Raw genomic sequence first — 20,988 nt, forward strand, 5'->3', positions numbered from 1 at the left:
GGTGGGAAGCCTGCTTCTCCCTCTCCCACTCCCCCTGCTTGTCTTCCCTCTCGCACTGTGTCTCTCTCTGTCAAATAAATAAATAAAATCTTTAAAAAAAAAAAATAGTACTGAGAAATGAGACCATGGAACAGCTCTTGGTAATAGTTTCTTATTAACTCATTTCAAAAGAGTGATGATTGTGAACATTTGTGAAATTCTGTATTTAAAGTTAAGTGGTGGGAGATGCACACACATTTGTATATTACTAACATTTGCTTTTTAAACTCCCAGAAGTTTTTTAGATTTTTATATCAGTCAAAAGGTAACTGAGTTTAAGAAACATCACCAATTTAAAATTTTATAGACAAAACATAAATGTGGTCTTATCACTGTAACTTTCATCAATTAAAAATCACTAACAGAGGGGCACCTGGGTGGCTTAGTCAGTTAACCATCTGCATTCCGCTCAGGTCATGATCCCAGAGTCCTGGGATCGAGTCCCGCATCAGGGTCCCTGCCCAGCAGAGAGGCTGCTTCTCTCTCTCCCTCTGCTGCTCTCCCCTGCTTGTGCTCTCTCAGGGTTTTCTATCAAATAAATAAAATCTTAAAAAAAAAAAAGTCACTAACAGAAACAGGGCAGTCTATACTTGCTTAAGATTTTGTAAATATACTTTGGAGATGGTGATGGAAATATGTGCACCAAATGGCAGTTTCTTAATTACAGTTGTTTCCCCTTCTCTGTGGGTAATACATTCCCAGACCTCCAGTGGATGCCTGAAACTGCAGATAGTACCAAACCCTCTATACGCGTTTGACCCTTGAACAGATTTGAACTGTGCAGGCCCACTTCTTTTTTTTATATAGTTTTAACAAGTTAAACATAAAGCTACTCCCACATGCTTCTACACAAGAGGTTACAAACCCTTTTATCTTAATGAAAATGTCACTTGAAAGACATACTATACAAAGTGTAGTTTCAATAAGTTAAGCACAGGAGTATTCCAATGTTTTTTTTTTTTTTTTAAGATTTAGAGATAACGTGAGCTGGAGAAGGGAAAGAATCCTCAAGCAGACTCCCTGCTGAGTGGGGACCCTATCATGACCTGAGCTGAGACCAAGAGTAAGCCGCCCAACCGACTGAGCCACCCAGGCACCCCTCCAATATGCTTCTACATAAGTTTACATAGACTTATTTCTCAAAGATTTTATTTGAAAGAAGTTATAGACAGTGTAGTACCAATGGTTTAAGCATATGGCTTATCTCTTATGTGTAGGCCTACTTATATGTGGATTCTTTTACAGTAGTGTAAATGCATTTTCCTTATGATTTTAACATACTTATTGTAAAGATATAGAATATGCATAATATACAAAATGTGTTATCGGTAGTTTCTGGTCAACAGTAGGCTATTAAGATTTTGGAGAATCAAGTTATACAGAATTTCAACTGCATAAGGTAGGGGTGGGGTTGGCACCCCTAAGCCCCACATTATTCAAAGGTCAATTGTACTGTTTTTTCCTATATATACATATATATGATATAAATTTGTAAATGAGGTACAGGACAAGATTCACACTAAAATAGAATGGTTATAATACACTATAGGGGAGCCTCGGTGGTTCAGCTGGTTGTGTCTGACTCTTGGTTTTGGCTCAGGTCATGATCCTGTGGGTTGTGAGTTCGAGCCCCAAGTTGGGCTCCATGCTCAGAGGGGAGTCTGCTTGAAGATTCTCTCCCTTTGCCCCTCCTTCCACTCTCTCTCAAAATGAATAAATCTTTAAAAATATACTATAATAATGTTATGTGAACATGGCCTCTCAAAATCTTATTACACTCACCCTTCTTGTGATGTAGGATATGGTACCCATGTGATGAGATGAAATAAGGTGAAGGACAGACATTGAGATATAGCAGTAGGCTACTGACCTTCTGCTCACCTGTCCAAAGGATCATTTGCTTCTGCACTGCGGTTGCCTGAAACTATGGAAAAGTGAAAACACAGAGGGGGGTGGGGGGGTGCTCTACTGTACTCCGAGCACTCTTCCTCCTCTAATAAATAACATGCCCAAGTGTCATAGCTACAAACCCACATAAGCCAATCCCTCCCTCATAATTTGCCAAGTTTTCTCACCTTTCCTTATTTCCTTTGGAATTTAACTAGGATAAGGAATCATTTGGATGTCTGAACTATAGGAAATACTGGTAGTCTGTTCTTCGGATTAGATTTTTACAGTTATAAAATTTGTTTCCAGCTCTATTTCAAAGTCTATTGGCTCCTCTGAAATTCTTTTAGATGATAGATGTGGTTTGGTACTTTTTGTAAACTTAAAATACAAGGTCTTTGGAAGTTACAAAAACATCAAATAGTTTAGACATCTGAGGGGTCCTCTGCTTTGACAGACTTGAAACTTTTTTAAAGAAAAAGCCATCACACTTTCCTTCAGTTTAGCACCCGGATGTCTCCTTAGTCTTGAGTTGTTTCAGTATTCTGTGGACAGCATTCTGTTAACCCGTTGTTGCAAGATGAAGGAATCCTTTCTCAAAGAAAACTTGTGTGGTAGATTGTATTTTCCCGAAAATGGCAATGGACAAAGGTTACTGAAGGTTTTGGGGGATAGAAGGTTCCAGTTGTCCTCCATCTCTCATTCCCTTCATAATGGATTATGGCTAGATTAAATATTTCAGTTTACTTGCTGTATTTTCTTATTTTATAGGGATGAAATTTTTAAACACATATATACATGCTTCTTTAGCTTGCAAGATGTATACTTTTACATTTTTCCCCCCTACTAAAAAAGATAGGTCTTCAACAGAACAGGTTTAAGAAAATAATCATCCATAATCCACCCAAAAGTTGGCATGTTTCCTTTCCATCTTTTCAATATACAAAAATATCATCTTATTTGTATTTACTGCCTATACAACCATATGCTTAGGCTGTTTTGTTCCAAGTTTATTTTTAATTCAGAGATTAGGCAGCTAAGCCCAAGTTTGGCCTCGTGATCACTCATCCATCTTCTCAGGCTGGGGGACTATTTTTGTAGCCCACGTTCATCTCTTACGGATCTTTTAACACATTTTTCCAGTTCTTACCAAGGATCTGAGACTTGTTCATCACAGCCATTACATTTACTTTTGCTAACACTAGGTAACAAATGAAGCTTTTCCTAGAAGAGTTATGTGTAAAGCCATCAAAGACTTGACAGAACAAAGACAAAACAGATTTGGTAATCCAGAATCTGGTCCTTATTCAACTGCAAAGTAGTTACATGGTCTTCACCAGCAATTCAGAGATTGCTTTAGTACCTGGCTCTGAGATTTTATCCCATAACCTTATTAGGTTTTAACCATTTGAGTCAAGAGGATCTCCTTTTCTAGTATCTAAAACCTAAGAAATTGTATGTCTATTCACTTTTCTAAAGAGTGAATCGTTAAACTATTAACTTTATTGAAACACTTTACCTTTGTCCTCCCAGATTGTCATATTTTGCCAGATACAAGGGTTGGGTCAACACAGCCAATGGACAGCTGACATAAAATCTGCATATTTATAACTCGAAGTTCCTGAGGGGCACCCAGTGTCCTCCTAATGTACCATTGGCATATTCAGTTATGTCTTTATAACCCAGTTATTTCCCAACTACACAAAAAGTTAATGCATTGAAAACAGAGAAGTTCCACCTCTACATATTGAATTAAACTTTATTTTAAAAGGTAAAGTTTTATATATCCTTTGAAAAAAATGAAAATTCCAAAGTCTTAGAAGTAATGAGTTGTCAACATTATAAAGCTATTTAAAACAGTAATTAAAGTAGTGGTAATGCTGTACCCTTATAAAAATGTCACAGAATTCAAATCACAACTCGGATCCTCAATGATTCAAGTGTCATCTTACACAATAAGGGTTTGGTCAGTTTTAAGATAAAATTCCTCCAGATTGCTGTCCCCAAGTCCTCTCATCTCCTGGTCCATCAGCTCACACAGTGGGATAGCTCGCTGCTGTGGCAATTCCACAGTGGTTGTCCTGGTCTTTGGCCATTTTTACATAGCCATTACAGCCCCATTCTGGCCCCCAACTGAAAGAAGAGCATATTTTCTGTTTTATACAAAGAATCAAGTACACATTAACTTCATTAATAATAATAGCTAATACTTAAGATAGGACTTTCCACTTATCAGGCACTATTCTAAGTGCTCTTACTTATAAATACATTAATTCCCATGAGTCCTTAACTTTTTAAGATAGGAAACTGAGGCACAGCTAGGATTCCAATGTACCAGTCTGTTTCTACAGACTATCTTATACCTCATCTCAAAGAACCTGAGTGGTGAAAATTGATCCTGACAACCCTCAAAGCCTCGGAGAGTTGGGAAGCAGCATAAGACAGCAGGGCCACGAATGCTAACAGGAAGGATGCACAGAGCCCACTGGACTCTTGGAAAATCTTTCCAACTTAAAGAGTCAGCAGTTATTTGTACTCAGTCTACCTTGTTGAAAAACTGGACACAGAAAAAGGAAATCAGCCCTTAACCCTATAAGGGTGCAAAATCCTTATCTGAAACTCTTTAGGGCCAGATGTATTTCTTAATAAAAAAAAAAATTTCAGAATTTAGAATTGCAATGTTACAAATACATAATAATTCCAACAAGCTTGCTACAGAATCTTGTAATCAAACATCAGTACATTAAAAAAAAACAGCACGTTTTACCTTTATAAAAATATCAGAGTGTTCACTCTTAAGTAGGAGAAAGGTTTTTGGGATTTCAAAGTTGAGCTTTTTTGGGCTTGAAATCAAATACTGATTCCAAACAAGCATGCCCTTTTCAATTTAATATATATAACATTTGGAGTTTTATACCTGTTCTTGACAATCCAAAATTTATTGTTATTTGAATCTGTTCCTTCATAGCCATAGCCAACCACCAGAACACCATGATCGAGGTCTTTGCTGCTGCACTCTGGGTCAAAATAAATGCCTAGGAGAGTAAAATTCAATGTCAGGGTAAGGAGCTCCAAGTGACATGACAGTAAGTCACCCTATCTACCACAGGTAAGAGAGACATCTCAAAATTCAATTAAATGTCATAAACAAATTCCAAATAATGCTTATTCATCAAAAAATTGTCATAGCTCATAAAAAGGAAAAGTCAAACTCAACTCACTAGCAATCAACAAAATTAAATCCAAAATATTTTCTACTTGAAAAAACACAAAGATTTCCAATAATAAGATCTAGTTACCAAAGCTAAGGTGATTTAGCCACTCCTATTATTTAGCATAATCCTTTCTATTCCTAAAAGGAAACAGCACAAAACAAAGTTAACACTTGAGCCACAGCATTCTTTGTAGTTCTATAGCAAACATTTTTGAGAAAAAAGGTCCAACAACTGGACAGTAGTTACGTCAATTATTTGTATTTACAGAATTACAAAGTCATTTAAAACTATTTAGGAAGAGTTTGTCATGTGAAAATGCCTGAAGTATGTCAAATGGAAACATCACTATATTAAATGCACACTCAAAATTCTACAGTTTTGGAAAGCAGGACTCCAAACCAAAAAGTCAATCATGGTGGTAGTTTTCCAATTCTGCCTGCCTGAACTTCTACAATAAAAACATAACCACCTACCTGATTTATAGAACTGGAACGACTGATGGCCTGCATCGATAGCAACAGAGATGGGTCCTACGGTCGCCACCGCCTTCATAAGGGCCTTCTCCCGTTGAGGGATGTCCACGAAGCCCGTGTCATTGGCAGCAGAACACTCAGGCCTGTAGTTACAGGTATCTGTGTCCTTTCAAAGGTAAATGGGAAAGAAACTTGATCACTACCATCTAGCTCCTGGGGAACATGAGTTCTAGGACCTCAAGACTCAGCAGTTTGCCGCTTAATGATTTCCAAGTCAACTGTTTTAAGTCAACTGCAAAATGCTGCCGGTTGATTTGAAATTGAAAAATCAGCAGATGTTTCTTCAGTGAAACCCAAGTCTACTTGTCCATAAGAAATTTTTCACTATGGGACACCTGGGTGGCTCAGTCCATTAAGCGTCTACCTTCGGAAGCTCGGGTCATGATCCCGGAGTCCTGGGATCGAGTCCCGCGTCGGGTTCCTTGCTTAGCGGGAGCCTGCTTCTCCCTTTCCCACTCCCCCTGTTTGTGTGTGCTCTCTCTCTTTCTCTCTCTGGTAAATAAATAAAATCTTAAAAAAAATTTTTTTTCCACTATGGAGAAATTTGCATTATGTCCAGAATGGTATGTTAAGGTCTCCAAGTTACACAGAAGAACAGCTATATGCTAACCATCTATTCAGAGAACCTGTGCAAAAGGCTGACAATTTATAGTGGCACTTCCGTCAGTTTGCATCTAAAATGTGAATACTGAATAAAGTGCCTGTTATCTTTGGTTCAGTTCAACTTTCAAAAGCAGGACTGGAATAACAAGATAAGGAACTCCATTTACCCTTGCAAGATAGGGATAGGATTCCTCTGAGTCCAGGCCTCCGTTGTCCTTAACATATTGGAAGGCATAATCCATCAGGCCACCGCTGCAGCCCTCATTGCCCTGAGACCGAGAGCAGTCCACCAGGTTCTGCTCACTCAGTGACACGAGTTTGCCAGTTTTCCGGAACATCTGTCCTTCAAGAGCACCAGTTGCACTAAAAGCCCAACAAGAACCACATTGACCCTGAAAGTAAAAAAGTTATCAGTTTACAAGACAACAAAAGCCCACATACCTGAATATTCTTAAAACAAAAAAGCAAATTGATGTCACTCCAGTCTACCAAAGCAAGGACACTAGAAGGAGATCTGCTAAATATTATCATACCTGATTCTTCACAGGAGTTACATAGCCTTTCAGAGTCCAGTCCACAGATTTGGGGATCGCAGCAAAGAGAGGTTCTTGGAACACTTTCCCTTTCCTGTGTTTCTGGTTTCGAAAGCCATTCATCACCTGCCTGAATTCTTCATTGGTCTTAAGGAAAAGTAAGTAAAATGTTGAAAAAACAAGAAGTTATTCTGCTGAAGTACAGAGAGAATGCACAAAACGTTCAGCAATCCATGCCACACTCACCATGTCACCAAAGGCATTCATTGCCATTGTGAAGCCATGTTTCCCTTGGCTATATTCCCGATTATGCAGTTCAATCATTTTCATATTCTTCTCCCACACTGCTCTCTTCCATCCTTCTTCATTCTAGAGGCAAATATATAACTTACCTTTACTTCTACTTAAAACTGAGCCCATCCTCACCAAGTGGATTTGCAGACAGATAGGGAGAAAAACCATAGCCAGGGATGGCTTTATATTTCTGTTGGAGCTGTTCTCCAACAACCATACAATATGGGAATTATGCCCATATTGTACTCAATAATGGGTGCCATGAAGTTTTGCCTTGGTAAAAGCTGACCTCTAGATGCAACTCTACCTATAAACTCCCAACAGCGAGGGCCTTTCTCTTGGGCTCTCTCTGGACAGTTTCATAGGTTACCAACCATGCCATATAATTTCCTGTGCGCCGCCTTCCACTGGGACCAGTGTGCATCTAAGCTCTGATCGAGTTTTGGAGCTGCTGCGGCTATTCCCAAGCAAAGGGCAGCCAGGAAGAATGAAGGATTCATGCTTCAAAAACCTAGTAAGGAAAATGAAATGAATATTCAATGAGACCGATCCTTTAAAAAAGCCATCCTATTTTGTCCTGAGATGATGTGGAGTAAAAACACTTAAATCATCTTCCCAAATATTTACAGGTCTGTGAAGAAGGCTATGCATGTGGCTGGAGAAAACAGGCCAAGGACTTAGAACAGTGGAGGTAGTAGGATTCAGCCATCAACTGAAAAACAGGCTGACAAGTGCTGTAGGAATTGAAACTGACTTCATTGTAAGAGTGCAATGACAATTTAGGTTTTGATAGGGGTCTCAGAATCTTAAGGCAACTAAAACTGTTAGTCCAAGTTATTCACTGAAAATACCGAGGTGACCCAGGAAATCTTATTTATAGGACACCTGAACCCAAGTAGGGGCAGAGACCCCCCAGGACTTAGGTAGCCACCTCACACTTTTCTTCTAGACTAATGTACAGCATGGCGTGAGAGAGGCCTTCGAACCTCCGGTTCTTGAATTGAAAACTTTCTGAAAGGCCTTCCCAGAAGTTGGGCAGGAGTGCACCCAGTGCTCCGTTGTCCCCACATTTGGCGTCTGCCGCCAACACTCCCATTCACTCCCCCAAATCGAAGACGTGGTCACCAGGCACGAGGGAGTCCCGAGCCCCCAGTTCCCGACCCGGACAGGGCCAGGCTCTGCCGGGGCTCAGAGCACGGTCCCAGGCGGGGCCAAGAGCTGCGCGGCAGGTGGGGCCGGGCCGGGCCGGGGGGCTCTCCACCCCGCTCGCCGCCCTCAGCTTCCAGAGGATGTTGATGGACGGCGGCGCAAGGAGTGCCGGGCCCCGCAGCCAGTGCGTAGGTCAGGCTGCCGTGTACCTCCTTAGCCAGGCCGGGTCCCGCGGCGGCCCAGCTACCGGACCTGTGCCCGCCACGGCCCAGAGGCTGCACAGCCTAGGACCTCCCGGTGGTCTCAACAGCCTAGGACCTCCCGGTGGTCTCAACGCCGCCCTGCGTTCCCCAAACCGTCCTCCCCCGACTTCCCACCTCAACGCTTACAGGATCCAAGCGGCGCCGACTCAGCCTCATCAACTCCAGGCAAGCAGATGCTCTTATTCCCGCGGGTCGCACCCGCCCCTCGCCCGAGCCCCGGGGTGGATCCCCTCCTTTAGTCCCTGTCCCCGAGGCGCTGGCGGCCCCCAGACTGAGACGCTGACCTGCGGCGTCCACAGCTGCGCAGGCGCACTCCACAGACGCACGCTGCCCTTCCAAGATCGCCGAGGCCTGGGATTCTGGCCCAGTTGCTACTGACTCAGCCTTTAAGGTCTCTGGAATTCTGCCCGCTCGGCACCGCCCTTACCGCCTGCCCGCGCGGCGATTGGCTGCGCTGGCCTGTGGGCAGGGCCTCCAGGTGTGGGACTCCCAGCGCGTGACGCGGCTCGGTCTCAACTTGTCCCAGGGCCGCTAGGGCCTGCTTCAGTGGGCGTGGGGATAGCGCTGAGGGGGGCAAGGCGGCGGGGTAGGGAGCCAACCTGGGGACCCAGATCAAGTCATTACCCCGAATTCAGGAGGTCGGCGGGTGGTTCACGAAAGGAAGCTTACAGGGAGCCCCAAATGAGTTTTCAGCATCGCTCTGCTTGTCCTTTAGTTCTGGAGTTTTTGGTTAAAATCTCCCATAGGTTTCGGCGCCTGGGTGGCTCAGATGGTTAAGCATCTGCCTTTGGCTCGGGTCATGATCCCAGAGTCCGGGGATCGAGTCCCGCATCGGGCTCCCTGCTCAGCGGGGAGCCTGCTTCTCCCTCTGCCCCTCTATCTCTCTCTCTCTCTCTCCCTCTCTCTCTCTCTCTCTCTCTCTCTCTCTCTCTCTGTCTCTTATGAATAAATAAATAAAATCTTAAAAAAAAAGAATTCTTTCTAGGAAAAAAAAAAAAATCTCCCGTAGGTTTGAGAACAATATAATCTAGTCTAGTGGTTCCTGTTTATTCCAAGCAAAGGTGGGGCGGGTGGAGGATGCAGGATGGGATCCCTCTGGGTTTGGGAAGAATCTGGAGTGGACTGGAAATCCCCCAAATACGGGACGCGATGGGCAAGACCCAAATCCTTAGAAGGAAAGGGGACAGACTGGATGGGTGTACAGACGTGGCATTTTGTAATACTTCTGTCCTGTTTCTCCCCCTTCTTCCCTCTCAAGCCTTTCTCAAAACCAACAGAAACAAATTATCTATAGAAAAATTTGGTTTAATAAAAAGGAGAAAAGCGGCTGAGAAGGGTGGAAACATATTTTCCTACACTCTACATTAGGGATTGATTGTTAGGTCTTTCTCAGTACCCAGTGCTTCTCTTGAGCTATAAGGAATTAATAACACTTAATGTCAGGGTTTAGGTTATGCAGTTGGAAGAAGTGTTTTAGTTGGAGAACAAATATATATACAGTTGACCCTTGAACACTGTGGTTGTTAGGGGCAACGACTCCCCACACAGTTGAAAATCTGCATTATAAACTTTTGAATGGCCAAAACCTTAACTACTAATAGCCTACTGTTGGCCAGGAGCCTTACCAATGACATAGACAGTGGACTAACACATATATTGTATGTTGTGTGTATTATATAATGTATTCTTATCATAAGCTAGAAAAAAGAAAATGTTACTAAGACAATCATAATGAAGAGAAAATAAATTTACAGTATCCTAGGGTATTTATCAAAAAAAATTTGGATGTAACTGAATTCCACATTTCAAACCTGTGTTTTTCAAGGGTCAACTGTATGTAGAGATGTAAGGAAATTAATTCAGAAATGTTTCTAAAATTTTCTTTTTTTAATTGCCTAAGAAACACTCATTGTAGAAAGTTTATTTTGGAAAATGAACACCCCTGTCCTCTCCCTCCTCTTTTCTAAGGATATCTTTATATATATATATATATATATTTTTTTTTTTTTCTTTTTACAGAAATGGAGTCATAGTGCATGTCAATTTGTACTTAGTTAAAATTAAATTGATAATCTTCATAGAAGCAAAATCAGACAAATATTTTTAAAAGTCAACTTCTTACAAATTTCATTTTATGTCCTTTGAAAAGTAGAGTCCTTTTCATCTCACACACAGCTAGGGCCCAAAGTTCTCAGGTGGTTACGAAAGTGTACTGCATATGGCTGGACTTTGGGTTTTTGTTTTATCCTTAAAAAAAAAAAAAGTAATCATGGTGGTCCATACAAGTGTTATCCACATGTGGAAATAAATGAAGACCACCCACATGATACAAAAAGGAGACAATTCAAAAACAGAGTGAGGAAAAGCTTTAATTATGAAAAAAGAGGTAGGCTTCTGTAAGAGGCTGTTGTCATGGGGAAGCTGGAGGATGAATAACTAGAAATGGAACCTCATTTATGTGATTGGTTTGGGGAGAATATTTGGATTTCTCTGGTTTGTCCTGGGTTGGAAGTGGAGGCAAAGATAAATTGATAGCCATTCAGCAAGTCCTGAGAGGTTGCCTGAGAGGTTTCTTTTGTGGGTCAGAGTTCTTTGTCATGTAAAGTATGGCCATTGTTTGCTTGTTTACTCAGTCAATCACAAGAAATCTAAATTATTCTAGTACGTGGGTTTTACAGCTGCCCTGGGGTCACAGCTCCATAAGATTGCACAGGGTGGAAAAACCTGCTACGGTGTGAATGTCTACACCTTAGGCAATAGTCTGGCGGGAGGCTGCCTGCCAGGTGCGGCTCCAAAGAACGGCATCACCTTTGCTTGTTGGAATGTGATACAAAATCAATGGAGGATAAAATGGTCTCTATTGCAAATATGCTCAAAACCTAAAATTAAATCAAGAAAAATCTAAATTTGGGAGAAGTATAGGAGAAAGCCATTTAAGCAAGAGAGTGGAAGATACTGCTCCAACTCATAACCTGTGCTTATACATAATCTGTTAAAGAATGCATTACAAAAATGTGTATTACTAACCATTGTGTTCCTTTTCTTCTATTGCTATTCTTTTGCAAAATAACTTAGATGGGTGCTAATATTAAAATAGTCACATTTTAGTCAAGCAACCAAGACTTAGCTCTGCCTTTGATAAAATTCAGTTGTCAGAATTTCCCAATTCTTATTTAAAATGCAGTCTCTGTAAAAGTATATTCTCATGTGCCTGTCTAGATTTCTTTGGCTCACCAGTGGATATAATTCTTTACCTCATCTCTGGAAGTTTTAAACAACGGGGCAATGAGCAAATCCAAAGTAATGTTATTCAAGACCCTGGGGCCACTTAACACCTCTCCCCAAAATAACAACCTCTCCAATTTGTTTCAATTCAATGAGCCAAGATTTATTTTTAAAAACATTGTCCAGACAACTGTCCATTTGTAAAATGATTTATTATAATTTATAATTTTATGAAAAAGCCTGTTTATGATTACATGTTCATATGAAGCCACTTTTGAAATAATTTTTCTTTTTTTTTTTTTTTTTGAGCTACTGTAACCTTGTCTTTCCTATACGATTAAATAGCCAATTCCTTAAGTAAATCAATTAACAAGAATTAATTAAACTTTTCCTTTGTGTTCATTGTCCTCTCCTGGTGTAGTTTGTGTATTTACTTAGACACATGCTGTTTGTAACTTCACTAACAGCTTTACTGAAGCTCAGCCTTTCCATTTTAAAATCTGAGATTAACTACAATAATCTTGATTTTACAGCATATGAGCACAGCCATGACCAATATCATTGAAATGAGATTATGGCAAAGCATCTTGATGTAGTGGGTAACAAAAGAGCTGACCTTGTGGGATTTTCCCCACCACCAAGACTATAATCCACAAACTCTCCTTTGGTTGCCAGAGGATCTTTTCCTCAAATCTGAAAAAAAAACAGTCTTTTCATGAAACAAGATGTATCAGTTTCTTTTTTTTTTTAAGATAATTATTCTTTTTTTTTAAGGTTTTTATTTATTTATTTGATAGAGAGACAGCGAGAGCAGGAACACAAGCAGGAGTGGCAGAGGGAGAAGCAGGCTTCCTGCTGAGCAGGGAGCCCGGTGTGGGGCTTGATCCCAGGACCCTGGGATCATGACCTGAGCTGGAGGCAGACACTTAAAGACTGAGCCACCCAAGCGCCCCGAGATATATCAGTTTCTTATGGCTGCTGTAACACATTTCCACAAAGCTGGTGGCTGAAAACAACAGGAATTTGTTCTCTCACAGTTGTGGAGGGCAGAAGTACAGAATCGCATCACGTGGGTTGAAAACCGGGGCGCCTGGGTGGCTCAGTCGTTAAGCCTCTGCCTTTGGCTCAGGTCATGATCCCAGGGTCCTGGGATCAAGCCCCGCATAGGGCTCCCTGCTCCATAGGAAGCCTGCTTCTCCCTCTCCCACCCCCTCCCCCTTGTGTTCCCTCTCTCGCTGTGTCTCTGTCAAATAAATAAATAAAATCTTTAAAAAAGAAAGAAAGAAAGAAAACCAGTTGTCCTAGGACTGTGCCCCCTCTGGAGGCTCTAGGGGAGAACCTGTTCTCTTCCAGCTTTAGCCATTCCTTGGCTTGGCTTGTGGCACATAACCCAATCTCTGCCTCTGTGGTCACATTGCCTTCTCCTCTTTTGTCTGTCTCAAATTTCCCTCCACCTCCCTCTTATAAGAACCCCTGTGATGGCATTTAGAGCCTATCCAGATAATCCCTGTCAAAATCCTTAATCACATTTGCGAAATCTTTGCCACGGTAAGGTAACATTTACAGGTTCCAAGAATTAAGATCTGATATCTTTGGGGGCCATTATTTAGTCAACTGCAACATGGCATAAATAAAAACTAGTTTCTTGACAAGGCTGATCAAAACTTTGTGTTTAACATCTTTAGACTGGCTTGACTAGGACAGCTAGGCCCTAAACTTTATGTGAACTTCCCACACTAAATTTGCTCATGTCCCTTACTACAGACATTTCCTGCCTTGACCCTCCTGGTAGTGCAGTGTTTGATACAGTTTGTTACGTTTCCAGACTCCCCCACAGCAGTTTTTATTACCTCTTCCTTCCCTAGCCCCCCTTACTCTTTCCACAGCCACCTATTCCAGGGTCTCTGCATATAAAAGCATTGCTCACCCATCCCTTCCTGAAGACATTTCTGGTTTGAGCTTTGAACATCTCCCTAGGGCAATTGTCCCCATTAATAGTCTTTCCTTACAAATGTAGGTTCTTGCATTTTTTCCCCCTGACACCCTGAATCATTTTGGTAAGATCCCCTCCCTATGGTAATATCATTTGTGCTATTAAGAGTCAGCTTGCACATACACCTGCCAGGGGTTTGTTCCACAGGAAAGGCATCTCCATATGAGAGTACGCATTACTCCTGGAAACTAAAGTATTACTAGAAAAGATTCTTGCAATGATGATAATTGTGATGATGATAGTGACCACGATGAGGAGAGCAACAGCTAAATAACATGTAGGTGCCAGGCACTGTTCTGAGCATGTTCTAGCTGCTCTGTCATTTATTCTTTACAACAGCCCTGTGACAGTGATTCTCAAACATTTTTTTTTAAGATTTTACTTTATTTATTTATTCATGAGAGAGAGAGAGTGAGGCAGAGGGAGAAGCAGGCTCCCCGCTGAGCAGGGAGCCTGATGCGGGACTCGATCCCAGGACCCTGGGATCATGACCTGAGCAGAAGGAAGACGCTTATTTAACCATCTGAGCCACCCAGGCACCTACAAACTTGAGTGAGTATCTGAATTACCTGCAGGTTTGTGAAAACTGATTGCTGACCTCCATCCCCCGAGTTTCTGATGCAGTGGGTCTGGCAGGGGTTCGAGAATTTGCTTCTCTAACAAATTCCCTAGCAGTGCTGACTCCACTGGTCAGAGGACCCACTTTGAGAACCCCTGCCCTAGGAGATGGGTGCTATTGTACACCCCATTTTATAGATGAAGGTGGTCACAGCATGGGGTATGCAAAATCAAGGGTGATTCAGGTTCCTCTCTAGAGTGAAGAAAGAGCTTAAATGTACTTTAGGACAGCAGGGTTTAGAAAAGGAAGCTGGGCTTTGGGGCACATTGCCCTCTTCCCTCAGCCCTAGCCCCCATCAGTTACTTGGCAAACTGGACTCTGGGTGCCAGGGGGCAGCAGGAGAAGTGGAAAGTGAGCACAGAGGCCATAGTGAGATAAAGTGTCAAAGCTCCCTAGGGCCAGGCTCTCCACTTGGACTTCAGTGTAGGTTTACCTGGCATCAGGCTGAAAGGAGGGGAAGACAGGTGAGCCATGCAGAAGGCATTGCTGCCCTCACTGGGCTGGGCCTCCACATCTTCCTGCCCAGCCAGCTTCCAGGAAGACATTTTGCCCTGTACCTCCTGGGTGTTTCCTTACTTGATCATTTCTCGAAAACAAAAGCTCTGTTACCTTAGCTGTGATCAATTCATTGTCAGATTTTAAGCCTACCTCTGATGACAATGCTTCAGTGACTCAATGGCTTTCAGAAGCTAAGGTATTAAAAAAGTGAGGTTCATTCATTCACTAATTCTAGAAACACACATAGAAAAAAACCATTCTTTTTAAAAAAAATTTGAGACCATAAAAAGGAAATAAAACTGTGCAATCAAACATTCCTAATTCCCTATATGATTCCCTCAAAACCAAAACCAGGGAAATTTTTTCAAGAGAAGCTTTGGTAATTTTGCTGAGTCACTGACTCCACTCTGGTAATTTACGTTTGTTTTCTCTTCTGTCATGTGTGTTCCCTCTCTACCCTCCCCCATCCACCACCGCACCACCCAACCGTTGCTGCCTTCTTATCTTGGTTTCATTGTCCTCAAAGCAGACCTGTAACTGTGGTCTTGAGTACATCTAAACTTTATCCTCAAATCCATAGCATCCACTGAAGAACCAAGCTTTTAGTTTTGAGAACTCACTCACCCTGTGAATAAGGAATCTGGGGCGCCTGGGTGGCTCAGTTGGGTAAGCCTTTGTCTTCAGCTCAGGTCATGATCCTGGAGTCCCGGAATCGAGCCCCACATCAGGCTCCCTGCTCAGCGGGGAGTCTGCTTCTCCCTCTACCCCTCACCCTGCTCCGTGCTCTGCCTCTCTCTCAAATATATAAATAAAATCTTAAAAAAAAAAATAAGGAGGGCGCCTGGGTGGCTCAGTTGGTTGAGCGACTGCCTTCGGCTCAGGTCATGATCCTGGAGTCCCGGGATCGAGTCCCGCATCGGGCTCCCCGCTCAGCGGGGAGTCTGCTTCTCCCTCTGCCCTTCACCCTGCTCGTGCTCTCTCTCTATCTCATTCTCTCTCTCAAATAAATAAATAAAATCTTTAAAAAAAAATAAGGAATCTGATTTTTCTTCAAGATGCTGCTAACATGGTCAGATGAACTAGCATGTAAGAGTTCAGTATAGAATAGACAGTTCTGATCCAATGAAGCAACAACTACTTCTTTTAAAGTGCGTTTTATTATTAACAGAATCCTGTGCCCAGATGATGTTCTTTTACACTAGGAGGATAAATCAGGCACACTGCTGAATGCCCAGCTCTGCCCAGCGTGTAGCCCCACTGCACACTGAATTAGTATGGCTTGGAGACTGGTTGTCCTGCCTGAGTGTTTCCCTGCCCATCATCCCAGGTTTCTCATCCAGGGAACAAGATCACACAAGGTGGTGATTCCAGAGCTAATTAGCATCTACACTGTGGCTATGGCATGTGCGTGTCTTCTAAATCTACCCACCACTCTGCACGGTGCCCTACCCCGCGGCAAACACTTTCCCAGTTTGTAAATTTCATGGGCTCAGTGCAGAAGTTATTGAGCCCTCTCAAATAAATAAATAAATAAAGACAGTTGGGAGCCTCCTGGAGGAACATTATACTTGGGCTGCCTCAAGTATTTGTCAATGGGCTGCAGATTATAAGGATGTTTAATTTTATCTACATTTCCTTCTGGAAGTTAGGTTATTGATAAGAATGCTTTTTTCTTGTAAATCACTAAGACATTTGTAAACTGAGGGAGACTCATGTCTTGCAGGACTATAATCTCTATAAAGTTAACCATTTGTTTCTCCCTCCCTTAGCTTTAGGGCAGCCAGGGGTGCCTGACGAATATCACACAGATCCCACCCGGGAGTTGGGGGGAGGGGGTTGTGGGGTGTCAGCTTGTGCTTTGTCTTCAGCTTGCCTTCTGCTCCCCCATCAGCTGGATTCAGGAAATGATGTTTTGCCATTCATTCATTTTATGAACCCTTACTGAGTTCCTTTTATGTCAGGTCCTGTGCTGAGGAATCAAAGATGAACAAACACTGATACACTCCCTGCACTGGGGAAGCTTACATCCAATGAAGCAGTAGGTATGAATCAAATATTACCTTTGGATAATATATAGACTTGGGCTTTCTTTCTTTGCCATTGACCTAAAAATCTTGGCAGTTTCTCATCTTGTGGGTCCCCAAGTAGTGAGGTTTCCATGTAGCCATCCCATCCCCCTGATAGCAGGAGACTGAGAAACTGTAACAGCCTCCTCTCCTCCAGATTTCATCAGGAAAAAGAGAAGTCCCAAAAGACAAGGCTGCACAGTATTCTCCATCATGGATCAAATGTGCCTGGTTGATTCAGGTATTTCTGCTCAAACTCTAGGACCCATCATCTGTCACCTGGTTCAGCTCTAGCTCATTCTATTGTGACCTGCTGTCTGGTCTCTATTTTCAAGAAGTCGACTCATTGCACCATTGATCCTATCTGCCTCTCTGCCCAAAGAGTCCCTGTGGTGACCTCACTATTAACCTTTTCAGGCCCTCCTGTGTTCACAGAGAAAACAAGGATTGGTAGAGAACAGGCAGAGGCATGTGGTGCAAACTTTGAAGTTTTAACCAAAACAACATTAGTAGCTTAGAGTTGTTTCTCAGGAGGCAAAATGTTCATCTGAACAGAATGGGCACGAAATCCATCCCCTGCCCACCACCAAAGGAATTGGTAAAATGTCTAGGATCATAAATGGTATCAAATAATATAAACTCTTCTATTTTAGGTTTAATACTATAGCATAGATATCTTTCCATGACAGTACATAGAGCATTCCAGTGTTCACCCATACCATAATGACTTTAATACTTTAGTATTTTCCTTTTCTCTTATTGATGAACATTTAGATTTTTTTGGTTTTTCATTTACAAACACTACTGCAAAAAAACCCAACAAAAACAAAACTAAACAAAAAAAACAAAAAGCAAACACTACTGCAATGAATATTTTTGCACATGTATCTTTTTTTCTTTTAGAGAGGGGAAGAGAGAGAGAGAGGTGGGAGGAGGGACAGAGGGAGAGGGAAAGAGAGAGTCTCAAGCAGGCTCCATGCCAAGCACAAGCTGACATGGGGCTTGATCTCACAACCCTGAGATCATGACCTGAGCTGAAATCAAGAGGCAGACACTTAACTGACTGAGCCACCCAGGTGCCCCTTGCACATGTGTCTTTATGAGTGTGTGCAAATATTATAAAACTAACTTCTGAAAATGGAACTACTTGCTGAAGAAAGTTATTCCAATGTGTATTCCCACCAGTAGTAAATGAAAATGTCCATTTCCTCAGAATTTGTAAACCATCTCATTTATAAGCAAAATGTGATCTAATTGCCGTTTTATAACATTGAGAACCCAATGTGCCAGAGACTTTTTTTTTTAAAGATTTTATTTATTTATTTGACAGAGAAAGAGAGAGCACAAGCAAGGGGAACGGCAGGCAGAGGGAGAAGCAGGCTCCCCGCTGAGCAAGGAGCCTGATGTGGGGCTCCATCCCAGGACCCCGGGATCATGACCTGAGCCGAAGGCAGATGCTTAACCAACTGAGCCACCCGGGCACTCCTGTTCGAGAGACTTTACATACACAGTAGGAACGGATTTAATTTAGTTATTCCTCACAACAATCATGTGAGGTAAGAATTGTTAACCATTTTACAATTTTAAAAACAAAGTGTGAGATAGCTGTGTGCCCTTAGGTAAATGATTTAAGTACTCTGTGCTTCCATTCCCCTAGTGGAAAAATAGAAGTGGTAGTATCCTCTTTATTATATGGAGGTGATGGTCTGTTTTATGTGCCAATCTGGATCAGCTACTGTCCCTAGTTATTCAATTAAACACTAACCCAGGTGTTGGCTGTGCTGATAAAAGTCCCTATCAGTTGACTTTAAATAGGGGAAATGATCCTAGATAGCCTAGGTGGGCCTAATAGGCAATCAGTTGAAAGATCTTAAGAGCAGAGCTGAGTCCGTCTTGAATAAAAAGAAATCCCAGCTGTGGGCTTAGTTGTGCCAGAGAGTTGTAGCATGTTTCCCTTGATGGCCTGCCCCACACATTTTGGACTTGCCTAGCCAGCCCCACAATTGCGGAACTAATTCTTCACAATAAATCTCTTACTATATATACCTCTTACTGGTTCTGCCTCTCTGGTTGAACACAATGGGGTGTGTTAAGAATTAAAAGTACTATATAGCTAAAAAGTATCTTATGGTGCCTGTGAGTGGTGTGATGACATTTGTAAATGTAAATGTAAATGTAAATGGTACATTCACAGTTTCAATGTGCTGGGGAGGATGGCAGAATACAAAGACATCTGAAAAGACCGGGTGCTGGGATGTGGTTCTACCACTAGCAGGCTGTGTCATTTTGAATAAGTGACATAATCTCTCTGTGGACTTTCATTTCCTTACTTATTTGACGTAAAAGGAAGAAGTTACACCAGATGGTCTCTAAAGACTTTTTCAGGCTAAAAAGTCTAAAATTACGAGTTTGCTTTTTATACAAGTAGGCTTTAAAATCATTTTATTGTCGACTTTTAGGTATCATTTACAAACAATAAAATTTGTCAATTTTAAGTGGATGAGTTTTTTTTTTTTTAAGATTTTATTTATTTATTTGACAGAGAGATAGCACAAGTAGGCAGAGAGGCAGACAGAGGGAGAAGGAGAAGCAGGCTCCCTGCAGAGCAGGGAGCCCGACGTGAGGCTCGATCCCAGGACCCTGGGATCATGACCTGAGCCGAAGGCAGCCACTTAACTGACTGAGCCACCCAGGCGCCCCTTAAGTGGATGAGTTTTAACAAATGAATCCAGTAGTGTAACCACTGCATCACCCCACAAAGTTCCCTTCCTGCCTCTTGCCACCCATCCCCTCCCTGCAGCCTGCACTTGGCAGTCACGGCTTTGTGCCACCATAGCTTTCATATAAATGGCTCATACCGTCTATATTCTTTTGTGTCTGGGTTCTTTCACTTAGCACAACACTTTTGAGATTCAGATCTTTGATTATTAGTGTATTTTGTTATAATTTCATATTGCTTATTTGTATTTCTTCTAAAATAGACTGTTTATATCCTTTGCCCATGTTCTATTTGGTCATTGATCTTTTCATTATAAATTTATAGAAGTACATTTTTAAAAAGTCAGTGAATGATATGGAAGTTGACTTTATTTTTTCTAAAGCTGCTTGAGTGTCTTCTCCTACCAGATGGCCCACTTGAAACTGATGGCCATACACACTGCCATTTTTCCTCTCTCTGCCCCCTGGAGGTGCTTCCTCCTTTCCACCTGTCAGCTTGCCGTGGAGGTACACATGATGGGCCTGTTTCTCACGTGCCCAATAAGGTGGGGCCTTGGGAGGGAAAGGAGAGGACAGAGCACCTGCTTCTACCCCTGCTCCTTGGCATCCATGTGGGGGGTGGTTTCCCAGTAGCAGAGGTATAGGCCTGGCCCTGCTCATTGTCCCTGAGCCTGTGCCCCCAGCCCTGGGACCAGAGACCCTTCATGGCCAAAGCCTGGATTTGCTGGAACCTGCAGCCAAGCCTCCCTGTATTCCTGTGCACTAGGATGTACCAAGGGGCGAGGGAGGAACTGTCACCTTCATCTCATTCTGGCTCATCATGTGCCATAAACACTCAGGAAGCCTCCACAGGGCAGGGCATTCTCCAAAGTGGCCATTTCCAAATCCTTAGTGAAAAGGGAACCCTGTGCAGGTCTGGGGGCCTGGAGAACAAAAGGGTGATGGGAGAACTACTGGGACAGGCAAGGTCACTCCAGCCCCAGAGGCTGCCGATGCCCCCGCAACATCTCCCCTTTCCCAGGCTGCACTGTCCTGTCGGGGTGCCGAGGAAGAGCCCATGTTTCCTGATGCCCTCCCCACTGGGCAGCTCGAAGGGCAAGGCTTGATCAACTGCACTGGGACAGATGTGTGCCTGGCTTCCCAGGGAGGTCTTGTAACCTGGCTTCCCAGAGAGGTTAGGTTCTATTAGGTGACATCGTGTGATACCACTTCAGGTGCACCACCTGGTAAGTGGGCTGTCCTGTACCAGTCTCAGTGCCTAACCACCAAGAGCTCAGTCCCTGGGGAAAATACATCTTATTTTCCAAACAGCCCATTGGACACCTAAGGGCACACAACCTGCCTGTCAACTGG

General features: G+C 42.6%; 1 protein-coding gene across 3 annotated transcripts; it reads right to left on the minus strand.

The window, feature by feature from the left end:
- Window positions 1-3,667: 3,667 nt before the first annotated feature.
- Window positions 3,668-8,908, minus strand: LOC116624781 (cathepsin L1). Of its 3 annotated transcripts, none has more exons than XM_032392954.1 (8): window positions 8,643-8,908; window positions 7,479-7,615; window positions 7,057-7,179; window positions 6,811-6,957; window positions 6,445-6,669; window positions 5,615-5,780; window positions 4,844-4,961; window positions 3,668-4,059 (listed from the first exon to the last, which is right to left on the minus strand). In XM_032392954.1, the coding sequence occupies exons 2-8, from the start codon at window positions 7,602-7,604 to the stop codon at window positions 3,960-3,962; spliced, it is 1,005 nt and encodes a 334-aa protein (XP_032248845.1). In that variant the 5' UTR covers window positions 7,605-7,615; window positions 8,643-8,908; the 3' UTR covers window positions 3,668-3,959. The 3 variants fall into 3 exon arrangements, with proteins under 3 accessions (XP_032248845.1, XP_032248847.1, XP_032248846.1); XM_032392956.1 differs by having other exon boundaries at window positions 8,631-8,908; XM_032392955.1 differs by having other exon boundaries at window positions 8,801-8,906.
- Window positions 8,909-20,988: the final 12,080 nt, after the last annotated feature.

The sequence above is a fragment of the Phoca vitulina genome, unplaced genomic scaffold (assembly GCF_004348235.1).
Source record: "Phoca vitulina isolate PV1807 unplaced genomic scaffold, GSC_HSeal_1.0 scaffold70, whole genome shotgun sequence".
NCBI classification, from domain to species: domain Eukaryota; kingdom Metazoa; phylum Chordata; class Mammalia; order Carnivora; family Phocidae; genus Phoca; species Phoca vitulina.

Bases quoted from the DNA above. Each gene is read 5' to 3' on its own strand.
- LOC116624781 (XM_032392954.1), bottom strand. From the start codon at position 7,604: ATGAATCCTTCATTCTTCCTGGCTGCCCTTTGCTTGGGAATAGCCGCA. The intron at 5,781-6,444 runs GTAAATGGAGTT...TACCTTTGAAAG, and splicing joins CCTATCCCTATCTTGCAAGG to GACACAGATACCTGTAACTA. The intron at 4,962-5,614 runs GTAGGTGGTTAT...TTACTCTCCTAG, and splicing joins GTTCCAGTTCTATAAATCAG to GCATTTATTTTGACCCAGAG.